Source organism: Anopheles gambiae, chromosome 2 (assembly GCF_943734735.2).
Source record: "Anopheles gambiae chromosome 2, idAnoGambNW_F1_1, whole genome shotgun sequence".
NCBI lineage: Eukaryota > Metazoa > Arthropoda > Insecta > Diptera > Culicidae > Anopheles > Anopheles gambiae.
In genome coordinates, this window is record NC_064601.1 from 86,269,645 (window position 1) to 86,292,117 (window position 22,473).

The 22,473-nt window shown below is 46.4% G+C and overlaps 1 protein-coding gene across 4 annotated transcripts in view; it reads left to right on the plus strand.

Moving 5' to 3' along the window:
- Nucleotides 1-22,473, plus strand: part of LOC1276270 (uncharacterized) — a 46,630-nt gene that overhangs the window by 11,240 nt on the left and 12,917 nt on the right. For 2 of the 4 annotated variants that reach the window (XM_061649493.1, XM_061649494.1), the window contains 3 exons: nucleotides 15,782-17,937; nucleotides 18,197-18,523; nucleotides 21,382-21,471. In XM_061649493.1, coding sequence (XP_061505477.1) covers nucleotides 17,610-17,937; nucleotides 18,197-18,523; nucleotides 21,382-21,471 — 745 coding nt within the window. In that variant the 5' untranslated portion in view covers nucleotides 15,782-17,609. Of the gene's footprint in view, nucleotides 1-15,499; nucleotides 15,620-15,781; nucleotides 17,938-18,196; nucleotides 18,524-21,381; nucleotides 21,472-22,473 lie in introns of those variants that run through there. The other 2 variants (XM_061649496.1, XM_061649497.1) reach the window with 2 other exon arrangements.

Consider the following 22,473-nt stretch of genomic DNA (forward strand, 5'->3'; position numbering starts at 1 on the left):
AGGACTGGTCTGTGTCTGGTGTTTACATTTTTTGGACGCAGCATATTAGTTGCATGTAAAACACGCACTAAGCACACATACACACACACACACACACATATATCAACACAGCACAGCAAGCACATTTGCAAAGAATTAGCGGAAGTGTCTAACGCCGAGCAGAGCATGGTTGTCACGGCTTGCTTGAATGTTTTTTTTTGGTGTGTGCTTGCGTACATGCGTGTGTGTGTGTGTGCCATTCTAATACACACAATTTTTAGAAACGCCATTTGGTCGCCGGTCCCCGGTGTCGTGTCCCGTGTGTTGTGCCCTGCCGCCGCCTGTGTCCGTTTACTGTGTGCGCCGCGAGATGATGCCGCTTTGTCGTTGAATGTGTGTGAGACCGCTGCTTCCTCTCTCTTTCTCTCTCTCTCTTTCTTGCTCCCTTCGTTCTTCTTCCACATCCCCCTTCCCTCGTCGTTCCCCGTTGGTTCTCATCCGCGGAAATTAACCGTGTGCCGCGCCGGCAGTGTGTGTAGCGGTCGGGTCTCCACATCCATCTTCCCATTGCATAATTTGCGCGACCGGGGACCGCGCCTCCTCTCCCTCCAGGATGGGTTATGTGTGTGCGTGTGTGTGCGTGTGTGTGTGTACAGTACAACGGTTCCATGGAGTGTTCCCATCGCCGCACGGCTCCTGCTCTTCTTGTTGCTGGTGTTTTATTTTATGTTCCGTTTGTTCGCTCTATTTGCTTTCTTGTGCCCATTGTCTCTGCACACACTAGAAGCACACCTTTGTGTCAATCAGTTGGCGTGTTCTTTTGTCGAAATTGTTCGCGTGTTTGTGTGTGCGTGTTGCTCTGAAAGGTTGAAAGAGGGAATTCTTCATGCACAGCGGAAGAGAAAAGCCGGCCAGTTGTCACTGAGCTGGAGTTTGCGGGGGTCAAAACAGAGGGGTTGGGAGTGAAGAGAGGTCTATAAATGCATAGAAACCGATTGTTGATCGAATCTCCATTCCGTGGTGTCCCTCTATCGAACTCTCTCTCTCTCTCTCTCTCTCTTTCTCTCTCTGTCCCACTGATCGCCAACTCTATCGGCTCATAAAAATCTGCACACACACACACATACGCTTCCGTCCGCCCAATATCGTTTCGTCAATGATTCTTTGTCCGGATTGAACTGGTTCTTTTTTCGTTGGGGGTGGTGGGAGTGGGAGAAGGGTGGTGTAGCAAATTTCTTCTCCACAAGTGTGTTACCTACCCCCCTCCTTCCCACCCATTGCAAGGGGGTTGAGTGATTGAAAAGAGAGAAATAGAGGAAATAAAAGAGAGAGAGAGAGAGAGAGAGAGAGAGAGAGAGAGAGAGAGAGAGAGAGAGAGAGAGAGAGAACCTCAGGAATAAAAGCAAGTCATTATCGAGCAAAGAGAGGAGAGGGACTCTTAAATTGTTGTGCAAGCTCGGAAGAAAGGGAACGCTAGTTTGCCTCCCACCCAACCCCCCTCCCCCTTCCTCCTCAACACCTTTGTTTCCTTATACACAAAAAATATCCTTTTTTGTTCGCTCCGAAGCACGCGATTTCACTTTCACACGCGCGTCGTCGTTGCCCTGCTGCTGCTGCTGCTGTGCGTCCGAGGTTGGTGAGGTTTTGTGCTGCAATAGGAGGAGGAGAAGGGGAGCGAAGAGAGAGAAGAAACAACCCAATCCATCCTTTTCAATCCGTGCTCCAACCGGCTTAGCCGCTGCCCCTCTACACTTCTTCCTTCACCGCATGAATTCTTCCCCCTGTTCAATCGGCGTTACAATGCCATTCACTATAGTGCTCGCGTGGCCTCTTCTTTCTTTTTTTCTTTTTCTTCTTCCTCCTCTTCCTCTTCCTCTTCTTCTTCTTCTTCTTGTTGCACATCCTGTTGAAGGGAGACGGAAAAGGGAATGGTTTGCACGCGCTTATATAGCTCAAGGTCGTTAGCGACACCTGCTAGAGCGAGAGAGCGAGAGTGAGAGAGAATGGGGAGGAACCAGCATACTGCTGTCCCCCCACTTGTGCTTCATTTCCCCCCTCTTCCCGTGTGGTTTTTGTGTGGTGTGTTTGCTTTCTAATAAAATTTTCCCTACCCCCTTTTCTAGTGTTGGTGGTGTGTTGCTATGTGTGCGAGGGTTCCTTTGTTCTGTTGGGCTGTTTTGGGGTGATTTTTTTATGGGATGGGATGGATGGGAAGGGGGATGACAATGTATAATTGCTGGAAAATGCTGGTGCGTGTGTGTAATTGTCACCTTCATATATCATTACGTGTGTGTGTGTGTGGCAGCATACTTTTAGTACCGTTTTGGGGGTGATTTGTTACGGGAATTATGCTTCCCTGGGTGTTGAGCCTCTGTTTTTTCCCTGTTGATATGCACGTTTTTCATCCTATCTGTCTTTTTGTTACCCTAAAATTGTACCTGTAATGTGTATGTGTGTGGGTTTCAATATAATAATCTTTGCTCAATAATTAAATGCATTCCTTAAACATTAACACACACATGTTGACAGCACAGGTTCTTCTATAATAATCAAAAAATAGGAAATGTCTTTGTTTCCCTTTCTACTAACACACATACACTCGGTCATGCATGCTCTCTTCCTCCATATCGTGAAGGTTGTTCTGCGTGTGTTTAGCATGAAATTGAATAATGCCGGTTAAAATCGGGTCAACGCCATCCGGAATTTTCTCCACTTGTGGTGCGCTCTTGCCAAAATTACTGTTTCACTCGGCAGGCCGGCTCTCTCTCTCTCTCTCTCTCTCTCTCTCTCTCTCTCTCTCTCTCTCTCTCTCGCTTTTTTCTCCCTCTGTGGAGAGAAAACTCACTGTTTTTCCTACACTCAAATCGTGCCTGGCCACCTTCCATTAATGGAAATTGGGTGAGAAGCGTGCCGCGCGTTGTGTAGGGAGCAGCAGCAGCAGCTCTCCCATCCCAAGCGAGAAATGGTTGTGACTGTGCGCGCATGCGTGTCTGTCTCCCCGGTAAGGCGGAAGCGGCGCGGTACAAGATGGGTTGTCTCTTTCACTGCTACTTCCATTCTTGGCTGACGACTTCCTCCGACCCGACAAAACCTGTCCCTGCGCTTTGTGTGTGTTTCCATGGGTCAAAGTGTGGTGTGTCTTGTGAAAATATTAATTCAAACATCCAATATACTACTTCAATCTGAAACTGGTGTTAATGTAACGGTGCCGGTGAGGGCGATCGCTTCGGGACGAGCCGCAATGGCCGCAGGCAAACCTGACAACCGGCCACTGACACGACGCTTCCGGCTGTCCACGCGCACACACCGAAGGGCACACACGTGCACAGCTGGCAGCGATGAAGCGCAGGTGAGCGCCCCGACACATCCGATTCTCGTGGAAAGTTTGGCATTTGGCTCATTTCTCACCTTGAAAATGGAGTTTTCACGAAGGAAAAGCTCCGGCCGAAAGAGCGCGGGCGCGCGCACACATACACACATTTTCCTCTGTGTGATTATGTGTGTATGTGCCCGTCGGAGCTTTGTGTTGGTAACAGAGTATGGCGAGTTTTCCACCACCTGTCAAATTGGCACTTTGGTTGGTTCACCTTCTCCCGGCTTCCGGTTTCTCTCTCTCTCTCTCTCTCTATCTCTCCTCTATCTATTTCTCTCTCTTTCTCTCTCTTGCTTTTTGTATAATATACCCCGTTGTGATGTTGCATGGAAACACACATGGAAACGCACACTGTTCGTTGTTTCCACGTGCCACAATGTGACTCAATCCCTCTCGCTCTCCTTGGGTCCGGGTTTTGCGGAATATGCCCCCGAGCGGAATGGAATGGGGGTTACGCTTCTGCTCCGCTCTGACTTTGCGATGATCGGCCGTTGCTTTAGTGGCGGGATGGGGTCTCGCATAACTTGCCCCGCGAGTGGTCATCGTAACAACCGACATGGCGTACCTTTTTTCTTACCAAATGACTAATACAACCGGGGCCTCTGACAACGGGTCCTCCTTTGCTGATATAGGTCTCTTATCATGTGCAATTCATCCACAGATTTCCGCGTGTGTGTGTGTGTGGACGTAAAACAAGCAAAAAAGCAGAAAAAGAAACGACACTAGTAACCTTCAGATGTGTTTTCTCGGTGCAGTGGCCTTTCTTGTGAGAAGCAGATTCGCGCTGCTGTGTGTAAGGTGGACGAACGCGGGTCGGCATTATATTGCTTAGGATAATAATGACCGATTGTGTATTAGATAGCAGGGGAGAGCGGTGAAAGAAAGGCTGAGAAGAAGGTGATAAAACTCCGAAACCTATCAAACCTCTGTGATAGTACAAAGGATGCATTAAAGAAAGGAATATACTTGTCACTTGTACAGTCAACAGACGATTTGTTTTCAAGGACTTTCATTTTCAAGGAGAGCAAAGGAATCGGCCTGACTCAGAGACAACTCTCATCGTCGCTCGCAGAGTTCTGTCCCTTTGTGTTCTGGTACTCTCTTGGCGTTGTGTGTTGGTGTGTGTTTTTAAACAAAATATTCCAAAATTCCTAATCCATCATAAAATGCAAATAGACCGTGCAAAATTTCGTGTTCGGAATCAATTCCAGAGCTGATTTCGAAGCTGTAATTGATTTCGTTTCCGGAGCCGATTCCGGAGTTGACCTTATAGCTTTTTCCGGAGGTGACACCGGAGCCGATTCCGGATTGTAATCCGTAGCAGATTCCGGAGTTGGGTCCGGATTCGGATCCGGAATCGAACTCGAAATCGGCTCCAGAATCGGAATCAGAAGTGGGTCCGGAATCGGAATCAGAATTGGCTTCGGAATCAGAATAGTCTCCGGAATCGAAATCGGCTCCGGAATCGGAATCGGCTCCGGAATCGGAATCGGCTCCGAAATCGGAATCGGCTCCGGAATCGAAATCGGCTCGGGAATCGGAATCGGAATCGGATCCGGAATCGGAATCGTATTCGGAATCGGCTCAGGTATCAGAATCTGCCCTGGAATCGGAATCGGCCTGGGAATCACAATTTGTTCCGGTAACGGAATCAGAATTGACTCCTGAATCGGAATTAGCTTCGGAATGAGAATCCGTTCTTGAATTAAAAGAAGAAGCTTCACTAGCAAGATCAGTCCGGGCATCTCCATGAGAACGGATCGTTTACAAGTTAATTTTGATTCTTTGCGGCTATCAATACGTAGCAACATTGGATCCGAACGTCTATTATATGGAGATGTCGAAACTAAGTCCGATTTCGAAGCCGATTCTGATTTCGGAGCCAATTCCGAGTACGGAGCCGATATCGATTCCGGAGCTGATTAAGATTCCGGAATCAATTCCGGTTCTAATTCCGGAGTCCATTCCAGAAATTGATTCCGGACCTGCTATCCGAAATCGATTCCAGACAACTTCGGAGCTAGCCGGAATCGATTCCGTCGAAAACTTCATTCTCCCCATCACTAGACCTTTGGCAGCGCCGAATTGATAATGCTCCGCTGGACGTGAAGTGTGTCCACGTGCGTGCCGCAGCTTGTGAGAGCAGATGAGGTTATTCATCAGCTTCTCTTTCAAGGTGTTAACCTCGAACTATCTCCCACACAACCTCTGTCCCCCCATTATTGAAGCCCTTTTCACACACGTGTGCCGTGCACACCAGCGCAAATCAAACAAAACAAAATGAAAAAACAAAAAAAAATCCCCCACCATAACCTCACTGGACCGTGAATGTGAGAACGAGAGGTGGTGGTGGTGTCCGCACCACCTACTAAAGTAATGTGTTTGCTTTGTTTGATGGAATGGGAGAGGGAAGAGGGAGGGGGGGGGGTTGTCTTTGGGGTTGGTTCCAACACGAATTTTACACACCGCGACTGTTTGCACAGCTCGTCCGTCTAGCGATCGTCTCGTCTAGATCGATGGGTTTTAGGGGTGTGATCGCGCACAGTGTGTGGTGGTGTTGCGGGTGAGGAGGTCGAGTTGTTAAGGTGGTAGTGGTCCAGTAAGGGGTGGGGGGGGGGGGGGGGGTGATGGAATCTTGGGAAGCAACTCATTAACTCATTCCTTAAGGAATGCCCACACACACACATACTTTCCCATGTGGAGACGACGTGACACCGACGACCGACACTGCTGGCGGTGTGGTTCATTGCTTGAGGTTTATATTTCATCGTGCCCGAGACAATAAATAAAACTATATTTAGATAGCTGTTGCGGATTCCGATCGTGCGCGACCTTGTTTCTTCCCCCCCGCCCCCTTCGGACACGGGGCTCGTTTTACAGGACCGCCCTCCTTTCTCCCATCCCAATGTGTGTAATGACGGTTTTTATTCCCTTCTGTATCGTGATGGGTTGGGTTGGGCTCGCTGGTAAATTGAGGAAGAGCAAGAGAGAGAGAGAGAGAGAGAGAGAGAGACTTTGTGTTGGAAAATCTTGCTCGCCCACCACAACATATGGATGTCGATTAGAGGCTTGGTGCAAATTATGGGCGGGTGATGTGTTGTGCTGATAATCGATTGATTGTGGTGACCACTGGTGTGTCCGGCAGGTGACACAGAACGCACTCAGTCTCCTTGAAGAAAGAGAGGGAGAGAGAAGGAGCCCCCTAAAAGAGCTGAAAGCAATAAAGTTGATGGAAAGATCATTAATCAGATCGAAAATTCGTTGCTCTTGCTGATCGATCCGGTTCGAAGGACCAAAGTTGAAAAGAGTCGATGTTACACCATGCCATTAAACCCTGAATAGCTTCGACCTTTTTGCGCAATGGCGTTGTCTCTCCGTTGCCAAATTGCGAGAGAGGGTGTGTGAGTCTAAAAGAAGCGGGTGGGTTGGGAGAAGAGGAAAAGAGAGAGGAAGGGATAGAGAGAGAAGGAGAAGGAACCAAGCAGTCTGCTTTCCCGTTCCATTATCGCACCCTCTGTTTGCGATGGGTGTGAAAAGCCAATTTTTTGATAGCGATAATCAATAAAGTAAAATCTATTAACATTCGAGGCAACCATCGCACCCTCCCCCCCCCCCACCCCACACCGATTGGGTGACCAAATGGGGTGGCAAGTGTGAAGGGGTGTGTCAGGAGTGTTGTATGCATGCGATCCCGTGTTCCTGTTTTATATTACCCCGTGAGCTCACTTCAGGGCAGCCACACGCAGCCACTTTTGCCCCGAAATAGCCCCGGCTGGCCGGTCGCAGTGGTATATTGATTGCTAATTTTGTCGTGCTGGTGTTATGTACACACCCGCGGTGAAGGCGGAGGGGCAATAGTCGGATGATTTGTACGCAAAAAAGGGTGTGAAGTACCTGGGGGAGGAAAACAAATAAACGAAGACGTCTGTGCAAATCCTTTCCCTGTTCGTTTTTTTTTTGGCGTCTGACCGGAGAGAGGACGGGAAGGCATCATCGGATGAGGATGATGATGATTCCATTGTAAATGAGACACGGTTCCGTTTTTAGCGTGTGCAACCGGCGATGCTAAATGGCTCCGGCGGTTGGTGGGAATAAAAATTAGGTCGATTAGGTCGACCTTTTCCCCGGTGCATGAATGCTTTGTTTAAAGCTTGATTTGTGTATTTATTCTATTATGGCATGTTATTATAGCCTCTCCCGCGGTTCTTGATAAGATCGTGTGCGCTTTTTTTTTTTCTAGAGCGACAGCGTCTATTGCGTCGTTTAGACGTGTTTATTCTAATGGCAGAGATTTGAAGGAACTGCGTGCGAGAGGAGTGCGATGGGTATTAAATATTTACGTTTAATAATATGTGAAAGTGAAGCAATCGTTCGAGACACGCGATATGCTTTGGCTATGCTAAGAGGCTTAGACATTCCAATACAATGTCTAAAGAACTAATCGGTTGCATACACCTTGCGATAAGATACACAAAGGGTTGACCGAAATAGCTTATCATTGGATTAAGGGGTTTTTGTATTTTTCCATCTAACCTTGAACATATTATTGGTATGCAAAAAAGGCATGCTCATTATTGGCATGGCATTTTGAAAGTATAGGATTTTTGTAACCAATAGTTAATTTGGGCACGTAACCTAATTCATGTTATATCAATCCCTGAAATTGAAGGGTCACGCTATTGGAAATTAATTCTTACTGCTTACCGGTCGTCGAACTGATTACGGAACTCTGGATTTGTATTTAAACCTGTTCCGTATGAACAGGTGAAAATGATACTGAATTCTTAACGGTCCTGGAAGTGATACTGAACTCCAATTGCTCCTATACCGGTCCTGGAACTCATGCTTAATGAATATGTTTAATATGTTTAATATGTTTATTGATTAATCCATCGGGATCTTGAAGATCCTACATGAATGTACTTAAATTAGTTCTTATAGACTATGTAGGGTACATAAATCGATAGGGGAGAACAGGTGCACAAGAATAGAAAATGTATTTTGAAAATAAAATTATTACGTAAGTTGTGTCCTGAGTCTATCTCTAAAAACATTCTGTGGTATGTTGAAATCAAATAAATCAAAGTTACTTATGAAAGTTCGACACATAGCTGACATAGGATCAGACTGGCCAAAACGAGTTCTATAACGAGGGACGGATATGAATTGACGTGTACGTAGATTCCTAGATGGCGCGTTAAATTCTATCGTAGCTAATAGAGTAGGAGCATCAATATGGTGGTTAAGTAGTCCTGATATAAAAAGGCATTTAGGCATTGAATACTAGGATCTGAAAATGATTTTGAATCCATTCTGATTTTGGAATTGATACTTAACCTATACCGATTCTACAACTGATCCTAAACGCATACTGGTCCTGGAACTAACACTGAACCCATACCGGTAGTGAAACTGCTACTGCACCCATACCCCAGTCGTGGAGTTGTTTCTGAACCAATCCCGGTCCTAACTAATACTGAACCTATACCGGTCCTGGTATAGGTTAGTGATACTAAAACCTATGCAGGCACTGGAACTAATATTGTATCCAAACTGGATCTGCAATTGTATCTGTTATCATAAAGGATCTAGATCTGATATCGAACCCATATCGGTTCAAGAACTGATATCGAATCCATACCTGATCTCGATCTGATACTGATCCCATACCATTCCTGGAACTCATATTGATCCCGTTCCGGTCCTGGAAGTGATATTGAAACCGGCTTCGGCCCTGGAACTGATACAGAACCTATACTAGTTCTGAGAGTGATTGTGAACCTAATACCAGTGCTGGAATTGATATTCCTCATCTACAGTCCTCACATAGATGTCCTCAACATTGCCTGGAACCGATACAGTTTCCTATTCTGATCCAACAATTGACAAATACTGCTCCACGACACATACATTCCCGTCAGTTTTTGGAAATGTTGCGCACAATTTGTGTAGGAATTCGTTCCAAAATAACAAAAAATATACTGCACCACTTGATGATCGTATCATCACGCGTACGTACCTGCTCAACCTCAACCCACCCGGATGTTAGTGAACATACGATCCTCTTCTATCGTTTTTGTATATGTATGGTTGTGTGCGCGCGTGTGTGTGTTCTTATGTAGGGGACTTTGCCGAATCCACTTGATATGCAGGGCCGGGTGGTGTGCCACTGCTAATCGCGCGATAGGATTTGATTCGCGTTTTCGACATTTTGCAAATTCATCACAATCGTGTGGTGATGGTTTTTGTTTTTTCCCCCTGCCCACACACACACCCCGGTTGCAGCAGCACAATTAGCTGCGCCGCGAAGTGTCCGATAATCAGTTTGCAAATACACACACACAAAAAAAAAAGGAAATTGGAAGAAACTGTTCGGTTGGGTTAATGAAACGTGTGGGGACAGTCGAGCGTTGAGTGCGTCAGGGTTTTCGTGCACGAACGTCGTCGTCGTCGTCTTCGTCGTGCGTTGATAAGGACTTAAGACCGTCGTTTCAATTGCACTGAGGAAGAGGAACCAGCCGGCCGGCAGCAGTGGGGCTCCTTCTCAGCTCCATTAATCTTTCTCTTGCGCCCGCTCGGTCGCTTGCTCTCTCCCTTCCTTTGGTGGCCCGGTTTTCTTTGGCGGCCAAAAAGTCTCGTGTGTCGTAAAACGGAATTACGCGAAGATAATCGCAATCGCGCACAACACCGCGCGAAGAAGAACGCGCGCGAGCAAGAAAGTTGTGATTCCATTCCCCTCCGATGTGTCAAATGTCAAGGTAAAAGGTGTTTGCGGTAGAAGATTAATGCTGTATTAGAGTGAAGCCCGTCCGTCCGTTCGCCACCCCTCTCTCGGCAGTGTGCTGTGTGCTAAAGTACTGTGCGTGTTTTTTCTTCTCTTCAAATGCTGATTGTTTGTGCCAACTATGCGTAAATCACAACGTGCGAGCAAAGTTGTGTGTTTTTTTAAAATAGAATACCCCAACCTGCCTGTACATTAGCCGCAGTGCATCGAACATTAAGTAATCTAAAGTAGCGAACACAGACTCCCACTGGTTACGGATAGGTGATTAGGAGCTTGTGGCTTAGATTAGGATCAGTGCATAATTTTACTGCCGCTACCCGCTTTTGAATAGTTCGATTGTGTTGATTAGCGGTGGAAAACAACAACAGAATCCCTGCCGACAAAACAATATGCAAGTAGAGTGTGTGGGGGTCGGTTAATGATCGACGATCATCGTGCATTTCATAAGTGAAGATCCTTTCGAGTATGTTTATGGAACATTTTCCATCTCAATCATTTTGATAATAATGCCCTAATTTCTGTTCTAAATGTGAACCACATCAATCTTGAAAAGATGCCTTTTTTTAATGAATTCTGCTACTGCATCTCCACACACGACAGTGTATGAAACGATGTGCGCGAACTTGAACGATCCTGCTTGTTGTCGTCGCCCGGGGGTTCGAATAGAAGTCTCCCGGTAGTCTGCTGCATCGGCAAAACGATTGGGTTGGGGAGTCGCCGGTCTGTGATAAAGACCAAACCCATTCAACAAGTCTGCCAAGCGACACAAAAAAGGGAAAGGGTTTTTTGATAAGAGACGAAGATATGTGGGGGGGACGAAAGAAGGGAGTTGTTGTGGGAGGGAATGTGAAGCTGTTTGAAGTTTGATGATACGAAAGATAAGCATTAGTCGACGCGAACTTATCAGCTTCATGTGTGTGTATGTGTGTCTTCAAACGGTGGTATAGGGAGGTGATAGGACCACCACAGACAATTAGGTGGGTTGAGGTGTAAGCGAGAGAAGATTTTTTACCGCAGAGCAGCAGCCGTGGTTTTGTCCACTCTGTGTGCGGCTCTGCTCCGCTCTGTGTCCTTATCGTGTTGGTATCAGGGTTCGTCACTCGCTGTCTATCGTTCGTACGCGCTTGATGGGCTTTGGGGGGGCTGGACGTATGTAGATATCGAGTAGAAACACTGCTGCCCAGGTAGTGTCGGTGTGTGTGTGTGGCTGTGTCACAGCAAAGTCTACTACCTAGAACGTACAGTGCTGCGCGAAATTGTAGAACAGCTGTTGCTGTGGGGAATTCTTTCTGCACTGACACTTTGTTTTATCAGGTGCGGCAGAGTAGTGCGATGCTGATGATGCACCGTGCTGGAAATATGGCAGGAAAACGCAGCAACGACATCCGCCTGCAGAGTCGTGCAAAAACGAGGGCAAGGACCTTTCGAGGTTATTCGAGGTGGCGAAGCTGCATAGAGCTTGTGACAAGGGAAAGTGTGTCTATTTGGAGAGTTATTTTGGGGAGTACCAGTTGTTCAATTTTAACACAATTTCTGCCATTGCTGGTGTGTTGCATTGTTGTAGAAGATCTTTAAGCGTTTGGTCTCGAAAGGACAGAACAAAATTCCAGAATTCAAGAGATCTTCTGGAAGAGATATTCCAGAATTGTTTGGAACTACAGCTGTGGACTGGAATAGGGTCCTACTGAATTGATTTTGCTTCAGCTACACTAACCTCATCTGACTCATCCTCCAATGGCCAAATGTACCTGTGCCTGGTGGCGAGTATTTCGTAAATAGCTCAAAATATATTCATTAATTAAAAATTCATAGCGCTGACGGAGATAGAGATACCTACATACTCGTCAACCCTACCGGCAGGACGACGATACGCACACACAGCCGCACACTCCCTTATGAGCATAGTTTCACAATATTCAGCAATTATGCAGCAGCACCGTTCGTCGTCGTTGTCGTCTCCACATCGGTCGTCAAATGCCTATGCCAAATGCGTTGTTCAACGAAGACGGACGACCACGACGGCGGCGGCGCTTGGGGGAAAAGCATTGGCGTGTTGCGTTTAAAGCACCCATTCAGGCACGAACCAAAACCAGGCAAAAAAAAGGGATAAATAGTCGCAATTTTCTTGTACCACCAGAGCGCCAGGGTGGTGGGGTGCCAGATTGAGGGGAAGGCGATGCCACGGAGCCGGGGGTATATTGCGTCGTTCTTTTTTTACAATACACACTCAACGAACAAAAAAAAAAAGCCAAACTCCGCGTGCTACGAGAATATATCACTGCTGCTGCTGCCGGCCGGCTGGTTGGTCGGTCGGGTCCCCCCCCCCTCTCGGTATATGTGTGACTGTGTGCGCGAGCCGGAATTGCGCGTCTTTCGGTTCTCGCTCACTTCCTTCCTTGGTGCGGCTCTCTAGAGAGCAGCTGGATGGGTTGGGTGGGTTCTAGAGTTGGAGTTTTGACCATTTGAAAATGATTTGATCCCAAAAGGGAGTCGAAGGGGGGCATAGTGCGGGGAGAGAAGAAGTCTGTTTTAGTATGTGTGTGTGTGTGTATGGAGTGAGAATACGATTGCAGCCCAGATGCGCGCGCGTTAGCTCTCTGGTCTGTGAGGCACACGGTTCCTCATATTCGTCGCCGCCGCCGAAATGTTTGTCATACGGGTTGTAGTAGGACCTTTCTAGAAGACTGACAGATGTTTTGGGGATTGTGCTGTGCCAGCCCCTCCCTCCTCAATGGAAAAGCGTGTGAAAATGTTGTTATGATGTTTCTGCTTCTAACAGGCGTTTTTGTCTGTGTGAAGGCGATGATCACTTTATTGCGATTTATTTAATGTTTGGAATGTAAAATGGCCTCTATTTTATTTTGAACAGTTTGCTATCATTGTGAAATGGGCTTATTTAAAAAAAAAAAACGTGTTTTATTTCAAATTATATTTGCTTATATATAAAAGTGTGCACCTTCTGCATACAATTGTGAAGCGCACTGTAATCGATGTTGTCCTATTACTTCTCCTACACACGCCGCTCATTCCTACTACACAGAGGTGTGGTGTGTGTTGATAAGCTGCAAAAGCCGCAGAGAGGAATCGCAGAAACAAAGCAAAAAAACTGCCTGATTTTGTAGTTCTCTTTGTTGGTAGTAGTGCTCTTTGGAGTGCACCCACGGCTTCGATCCGACTCCGGCTATTGTTAGTCCGACTCCGACTCCGAAAAAATCCGCACCAGTAGTGCCGCCGGAGTCGTCTGGTGACGCCCGAAGTAGTCGTTCGGAGTCGTGTGGAGTCGTCCGGAGTCATCCGGAGTCATCCGGAGTCGTTTGGAGTCGGAGTCGTCCGGAGTCATCCGGAGTCGTTTGGAGTCGGAGTCGTCCGTAGTTGTTCTGAGTTGTCTGGAGTCCTCCGGAGTCGTTCGGAGTCACCCGGAGTCATTTGAAGTCGGAGCCTTCTGGAATCGTTTGGAGTCCTCCTGAATCCTCCGGAGTCGTTCGGAGTCACCCGGAGTTGCTCGGAGTCGCCCGGAGTCACCCGGAGTTGCTCGGAGTCGCCCGGAGTCGCCCGGAGTCGCCCGGAGTCGCCCGGAGTCGCCCGGAGTCGTTTGGAGTCGTTTGGAGTCGGAGTCTGAGTTGGAGTTGTCAGATTCCGGGTGACTCCAAACGATTCCGGGTGACTCCGAACAACTCTGGAGGACTCCAAACGACTCCAGACGACTCCGACTCCAAACGACTCCGGACGACTCTGGATAACTTCGGGCGATTCCGGACGATTTTGAACGACTCCGGATAATGCTGGGTGGACCTACCTTCCGGAGTCGGTTCCGTATTTATCAGAATCGGATTGAAGCCGACTCCGGATTTTTGCCAACTTTTTCCATCACTAGTTGGAAGGCATTTTATTACCAAACCACCCCCCAGAGCCATTAAAATGAGGACCACCGAATCTGCCGAGGAGTGCCTAAAAGCAGCATACCCCAAAAGACCTCCCCAATCACCTATTGAGGTAGTCAAAGTGATAGTTGTTTTAAAGCATACAAAAAAGTTGAAAAAAAGTTGTAAACAAAATTAAAATAAAAGCCTCGCTTTATTCCGTGAGGTCTCTGCAATATCACCCTATGGTTAAATCTCGACGCGTTGTGGGTTGAGATATTCCTGTCGCGGGTTGCATTTGCTTGTTCCACCGGCCCGTTCCGAAAATGCGATCAAGTGTGCAATGAATAATTATTACGTGCGCGTGTGCGTGGTTGCTGTGATTGTGGTGCATCGCCATGCATCGGCAGCAGTTGTGTTGCGTTGCTGCACTACCAAGTGGTCGGCATGGAATGGATAGAAGAAGGGAAAGAATAAGAGAGAGAGAGAGAGATAGCGAGAGAAAAGGAAGGATCATCTTTATAACGGCAATTGGCCCGGTGTACAAGGTATGAAGAAGAAACAGGGGACACAGGGGACAATAAAGCCTGCTACACATATGATAATGATGGTGATGCTCTCGAGTTTTGATTGTACACGGCGTTTGTCGCGTAGCTCTTGGCAAGCGCCGCCCACCATCCCCCTTGAAAGCGTTCTCGTTGTGCGTGGGCTGATAAAGGAGGTGAGGGTGATGAGAAGGACGGGGGGCAGTGTTGGGCTTTTGTTTCTGTTGTCAATTAAAGCGGGCAAGATGGACCGATCCGAGCCGATGACGTACATTTGGCGCGCGGAATCGGTTCCGTGATGCGCGAAGCGCGAACTCAGAATGTCAATCTGGACAACATCTTCCATCCCTCTCCCCCTCCTCTCCCAAATGACGATCGACGATGGTGATGATGGACCGAAATTGTGGGGTGAAACAATCAGCAGCGGGTGGGTGGGTGGTGGTTGTGTAGTAAAACCCGCGTGTGCGTTCTTTTTTCCGTTCTGTTTCGAAGTTTCGATCAATGCAACAACGGAGGGGGAAGGAGAGGGAAGGGTCTCCTGATGAATGTTTACCGATCGTCTCCATGATTTGCCTGCGTGTGTGTGTGGCTGTGTGCTGCGTATAATTTATCGGTTCCAGTTCGGTGCGACTCGTATGCGTGTGTGTGTGTATGTGGAATAAATAACGTTTCCAGCCATGCTCGCGCTTCCCAGGCCGGGCAGGAGAATGTGTACCATTATTCAACCGTGCAAAGCTCCCCCCGCTTGTGTTGTGTTGCGTCTAACACAGCTTGGTGGGGAGAAGTTGTGAGGAAGTAGGTGGGGTGGAGGCAATGATACACGGGGCTTTTGTTGCTGTTGAGAAGGAAGATAATAGCAATTGTTTTGATAAACAACAAATTAAGCAAATCTAGCTGAAGCCGGGATTATAATTTGCAAGAAAATAAGCAACGATTTATGGTAGAATGAATATGAAACGTTCGTTTTTATTTATTTTTTTGCTAGGAATGTGTACCGTGCACTATGATTCACTTTGTGTTTGCTGTCTATGGACAAATTTATAAACTGTCTCGTTTTGTTTGTGTAAATAAAAAAAAAGTGAGTTGATTATATATTTTGGAAGAGTTGTACAAATAAACATTTGATTGTTTATTTATTTTACGGCGACAGCCGTTCTTTTTTCTACTCAAAGCAATGCCTCAATTGAATGCCTTTTTTCTAATGTCTCTTCTTTTCCGTCTTTCCATTGATCTACTCTAGCAATGCATCGGTCGGGCTGGATGCAGCCTTCACACCACGGCAACCCTGTCACCAGTGTAAACGGTAAACGGCTTGCGAAGCAGCGGAACGCTGGTAGTGCCATCAACACCACCACCACCACTATCCTCGGTAGCAGCTACTACGAGGCGGCCACAGCAATCACCAACACCACTATCTGTCCAACGGCCGCCACTGTCGCCGTCAACGCAGCCGCCATCAACGACGATGATGCATCGCAAGAAGCGAAAGTGTAAACTTTCCTCGTGAACAACTTATATGTGTGCCTTATCTCATTGCTAAAAAAAAACACACACACAACCTACAAACTCACACAAGCTATAACTACACGTCCTGAGTGTCCTGTTAATCCTGGGACGAGTTAAAAAACCGAACGCGCACAACATACACCCATACTTACCCTATCGTCAGGCGCAGTAACATCTGCAACATTGAACCAGTCTGCAAACAAAACTACAGAAGAAAAAACCATCCAGTTTTCATCAACAACCAACTACTACTACTCCTTGCTACAGTCCTTCCAGAACTGTGGATAGTTGTAAAACCCAACTCCAGAGCCAAGGCGAAGAGAGAGAGAGGGAGAGCGAGAGGAAGAAAGGCAGAAACAATCAACCACAACCACCAGCCAGTCAATCAATCACCGCAAGCGCATCCTAGCGGGACGAATCAGGATCGGATCGGTCGGGGGGTAACAGGAAGGATAAAGAAAGGAAAGTACGCGCGTATTCTTTCCCCCCCCCCCCCCGCATTATACTCCAACGAAACTGCACACCTTTCCGCTCGGTGTGCATCATCATCGCCCTGGTGTCCTGTTGCGGTGTGTCCTGGACTCTCCGGATTTATATACAAATTTACATTTGTAGTTTTATATTTTAAACAAAATCTAAACCTTAACACACACACACACGACGCCACTCGACGCTTCTCGAGCCCAGTGCAAATCTTGCTGTGAACGCGTGTCTGCGTGTGTTGCGTGCGTATCCTTTCACGCGCACCGGAAGGAAGCAATCAATTAGGCGGTGGGGACAGGTTTCGGCTGCTCCAGGCTACTTGTGCAGTGTGTTTGTGTCTATACAGAAGTACAACGAATTTCGAATTTGGACGTGTGAAGCGCAGCACAACACACAAGAAGGAAGAGCAAGAAATACGGCGGAGATAGCGAGAGATAGAAGGAGAAGAGAGCGCATACAAATAATAATAATAATAATAATATTAACCCGGTAGTACAACAAACGCTTGTCGTAGACAGGTGTGATTAGTTTGTAAAACGTAAAAAAAGCAACTCATGCAGATTATATTCACATCGCCATACGATTAAGAACGAGAGACAGAGAGGGGGATCGAATCCTCAAAGGAAAAATCTACAAAGATAAGGAACGCACGAAGAAGAAGAAGAAGAAGAAGGAGAAGAGGATCACAGCCTTCCGGTCCGTTTGCTGTAAGACAGTAAGCAAGTGGAAGAGAACGAAGAGAACCGAAGAGAGAGAGAGAGAGAGAGAGCAAGAGGATCCTAATACACTTCCACCGTGGTTGTAACCGCCGTTAGCCCGTCTTTTTTGTTACGTGCTTCCTGTGCTTCCTTCTGCCGTCGTTGCCCGAGGGTCGTTCATTGTACATGTGTGCATGAACGGTGCATCAAGCGACGAGTACTCTGGTGCTGCTGCATGCAACGTCGAGGGTCGTACTCACTGGCCCCAGTAGCAGCGGCGGAAGTGTTTGCATAGCAGAGGAAACGAACGGGAAACGACCGTAGGAGGGGACATCACGAGAGACACACCATACACACGACGGGGTGCGGTGGAGAGTAGTAATGGAGGAATCGCAACAGACGACAGCATCGCAGGCGGAACAGCAGCAGAAGGAACAGCAGCAGCAGCAGCAGCAGCAGCCGTCGCAGCCGGCACCACCGCCCCAGCAACAGCAGCAGGGCTTTGGGACGTACATTGCGCTGGAGGACAGTACCGGGCCGCCGACGCTGGTGGACGAGCTAGCCTTCGAGAAGGATGACATCGTGCACGTGTGGATGCCGACGGTGACCAAACCGCCGACCAGTACGGCGGCCGAAGGTGAAGGTGGACCGCGCGTCGCCTGGTACAAGGCCACCAACGCGCGCACCAAGCAGACCGGCTACGTGCAGTGTAAGTTGAAGATCATTTCCGGTGGTGTGGTTGAAGGGAAGGGAAGGACTGAATTAGATTCTAACGCCTGAGGGGTGTTCAGGTCCGTGACAGGCAAAAGAGGCTTGAGTCGTAGGGTCTTTGCGTTACTAGAGCGTTACTGTTTCATTGGAAAAAGTTTAGGATAGCAGAATATATCTACCGATTATCGATTTGTTTTTTACATCAAAACCCGCTGTACTAAAATGTTCTAAATTTACTTTCTTTTTTTTTTTTTTAGTGAGCAAACTCTCGCCGCTGGAAAACATTGACCCCGTTGTGTACAGCGGGGGCACAGCGCGCCAGTACATCGGTACCGTTCCCGCCGGTACCTGCGTGTCCATCGGTTGCGCTTGCGTTGCCGGTGGTCTGCAGCAACAACAGCATCAGCACCAACAGCAGCAGCAGCAACAACAACAGTCACAACAAACCGCGATCTCTGACGCCTTCGGTGGGCTGCGGCTAGCCAGCAGCGGCACCACACCGGGCACCACCGATACGACCGGGTCCAATGCGGAAGAGCTCTACGTGAAGTGCGTAACGCCCGCCACGGTGCTAAAAGATCCAGGTAAGATTACAGCACCACCACCACCACCACCACCTCCACTGAGGTGGGAGGAGTAGCGGTAGTAGTAGTAGTAGTAGTAGAGGATGAAAAAGACCCCCTACGCTACATGCTCTAACATGCGTGCAATGGATGGGTGATGTTTGTGCAGAGAGAAGCTTCTCTTCTTTTGGTTTGTTCGTTTGCTAGGAAGGCTGTTGTTGGGTTTGCCAAGCTTTTTGTGTTTGCTGCCCGCCTGGCTGCGTGCCTTGTTCGGAAGTGGCTGTGGTTTGTTCCTTGGCGAAGAAAGATGGCTGCTGTTGGTTTTGTTTGTGTTTTTTTTGGTGCTGTTATAGATCCAAACATCTCAGACATGCCTCTTAGCACTCGAAACACACCCCCTTTATGAAGAAAGGTTAAATCTAACTTAGTACCTAATGTTTCTTGATAATCACACAACCGATCACACACGGACGGACAAACGCCATCATCAGCTTCAGTTTGAGATTTTGTTGAAAAATCTATCAACAACTCCCCCTCACACACTCACACTCAGTTAATTACATTTTTATTATACTCATCATCAACCACCATCATCCATCATCATCTCATTTTTTCATATTCTGTGCACAATCATACTCTCACCATCCCCCCCTCCAATCTAACAATGTGATAGCAAAATAATCCAAATTCCAAAACTCTGCTAACTGCAAAATACACTGCAAATATACTCACTCCTCACTCTTGTCAGCTATTTAGTAACATTTGTTTAAACAAAAAAAAAAAACGGAAGCGTGAGCATATTCTGTTTGCTGTGTATGGTGTGCCCCCTCGCCGGAAAATGCATTTCCCCTTCCACCCCTCCCTTGTGTGCCTTGAAATGTGTCCGTGTTGTCACACACACATGCGACGAACTGTAATATCTACTTATTCGGCAGATTGTTTCATGTATATTCTCCCGCTTGTTTTATCCGTTTTGCGTTTCGTTGTGATTTGGCTGTTATTTAATCGGGTAAAGATAGTTTTTATTTTATTTGAAAGGTTTACATACGGTAATATTGCATTGTACGAATGTAGTTGCAAACACGAAGCGGGAAGCGCTTGGTAGTAGGGATGGTCTTTTCTCTTGCTGCATAAACGATCTTTGTTGTTTGTTGTTTGGTCCAATGTTTGGTAAACCGTTTTTTCAAACATTTTCAAGCGTTTTGTTCCCTTATATTTGCTCTTTGTTTTTATGAGATAAAATTTAATATACTTCTGTTGTTTATTTTAATATCTTTTGTCCACTAATTTTTAGTTTTTACGCGTTGCTGCGTGCTTTGAAGCAATTTTATTTCCTTCCGTTTATCTTCCCCCCCCCCCCCAAACAATTATGCAAGTTTTGTGTTTAGTATCATGTGCAATGATGGGGTTTCCATTGGTTTTTTCTCCCCCCCCCCTCCTTCCCCTCTTAAAGCGCATCTATAGCAGCGTCGTCGTACCCGGGTCGTACTATGTATGGTAAATGATAAAATTTACACCCCAAAGAGAGAGAGAGAGAGCAGCGGCGCAGTCCAATTTTGAATTCAAAAATGTCATTTCTACATTGTTGAGTATTGAGTGTGTTGTGTGTGTGTGTGTGTGTGTGTGGTTGCGATCGATGAAAGTGAGAGAGCAATGATTTTAGAGACATTTGCTAACACTACTGAATGGTTCTTAAGTGTCAGTTTCTTGCTTGACATTTCGCATTTTTAACTATAAAGTTGAAAGTGAAACTGAATTAGATACACATTGGATCCACACCACCAACACCACCATGCCAGTTTAGTTTAGGAACGGATTATTTTCAATTAAAATGAAACAGTGAGTTGTGTGCATTTGTATCTTGCGTATACTTTGCATTTCAAAATATTTATGTAAACCTTCAAAAACAGTACCGAAATGCGCCTTATGTAGACTTTGTTTTACACGTAGATAGGTCGATAGATTTTTCTTCTTCATTTGGATGATTTGGAAAGCAGGCAAAAAGAAGGAGCCCACGGCCAGGAGAGCAACGACGACACCCTGATATCACCCACCACCTGTGTGTAGACTTTGATCACGTGGTGTGGCCACAAATCCCGATTTTCGCAACAAATCAAACTTGAAGAACGATGCTTTCTGCTGTTGTTGTTGTTGGGTGAAGCACACACAGACACACGCACACACATCTTTTGCTTCTCGTTGTTTGTATAGGTACGCATACAACCATGTATGTGCCGGCAATTGTGCGCTTTTGTTTTGCAAATAAAATTGCAGTATTTTTCGTTCTCGTGTTCGTTCGTTCTGTTAATGTGTTTTTGAGCTGTGTGTGACAACGAAACAATGATGTTTAAACAATAAATTGTATCCCTACTCTCTCTCGAGCCGATAATCTTCTACTCGATTCAAAGTTGATTTATACTTTTTTCTCTTTTTATCTCTCTCTCTTTCTCTCTTTTTCTATCTCTCTCTCTCTTTCTCTTTCTTTTTCTCTTTTCTATCTGAAACCAAAAAAAACAACAACCAACAACACCCACCCACATGTTTCTACCTCTAATTGCCGCTTTCCTGTATATATTTCATTTTGTTATGTTTTTGTATTGTTTCTTTGTTTTTTTGTTTTGTTTTTAAATGTTTTTTTTTTAACTCCTGTTTTTTCTACCGACGTCTACAAATTATTGTGCCATAAAAACCATTACAACCTCTTTCCCTTCCCTCCTTCCTTCCTTCCTCCGTCCGTCTTACCGCTTCCTATCCCCCCTCCCCCGCATCAACATCAACTCACTCGATCTTTTCTTCTGCTCTCTCTCTCTCACTGTCTTTCTTTCTCACACACACACACACACACACTATCTCTCCTGTAACTGTGACCGTTTCCGTAGCACTAAAAGATGAAATGGCTAGTAGAACCAGTAACAGAGCTCACGCGACCGAGTTTGTTTATTTTGTAACACCCATTATATGTTTGTTTTGTAAGTATAGTTGAAACAGATAAAAAAGAGACAAGAACAAAGATAAAAAACAACCACCACCACCACCACCACCCCTAATCAATCAAACTAAACCACCCACACCAACCGCCCCTAACGAAACAACAAAACTTGTTGCCAAGAGGAGTTGAAAAGCGAATGGACGAAGGAATGAAAACGTGTGTGTTAGAATGGCATTGTGTGTGTGTGTGTGCATTTTTGTGCATTTGTGTGTGCGATTTGGGATGAATGTTAATTCCGAATGGAACGAGTGAACGAGCAAGCCCGAAGAAGAAGAAGAAGTAGAAGAGCTATTGCAATCAATTACAATTAGAGCATTATCCTCGCGTTTGGTGCTGCTTCATTTTTTTCCGCTAAACTTGCCTAAAATTTGAACCTCGGAAACAAATTAACCTTTTTTTTTTGGAACTAAAAATGCAACATTTTTCTGGTTTTGGTTGGCTATTGTTCTGTTTTTTATTACACACTCTTTTCTAATTCAATCCATTTGCACGCACAAATGCACACACATACACACATACATACATACATACATGAGTGCGGGTGTGCGTGAGTGAAAGATAAGACGATAAGAGAGGAGAACAGCAAGATTTGAACTAACTCTATTGTTTGTTTGTTTGTTTGTTTTCCTTTTCTTTATTCTCTCTTCCTTTTTCTCGTTCTCTTTTTATATCTCCTTCTTCTTACCCACTCCTTCTTACATCCACCCCCCCCCCCCTACCCCCGTACGTCTCTTTCATCTTGGTTCCATTGTTCTTCCAATCCTCTTTCCTTCCGTGTTTCCATTTGCTCTGTTCCTTTACTTCTCTTACCCTTTCCTCTCATATATTTGCGGCATATATCCTTTCCTTCCGAACATCGATTTTCCGAACTTTCCCCTTTTTCCCCCTTCTGACGGGATTTTCCTTCTACACAAAATGTGTGCTGTGTGCTGTGTCCATCCGCTGCTCCATCGGGCGTCATCGAATCGCGGGGAAACACCGT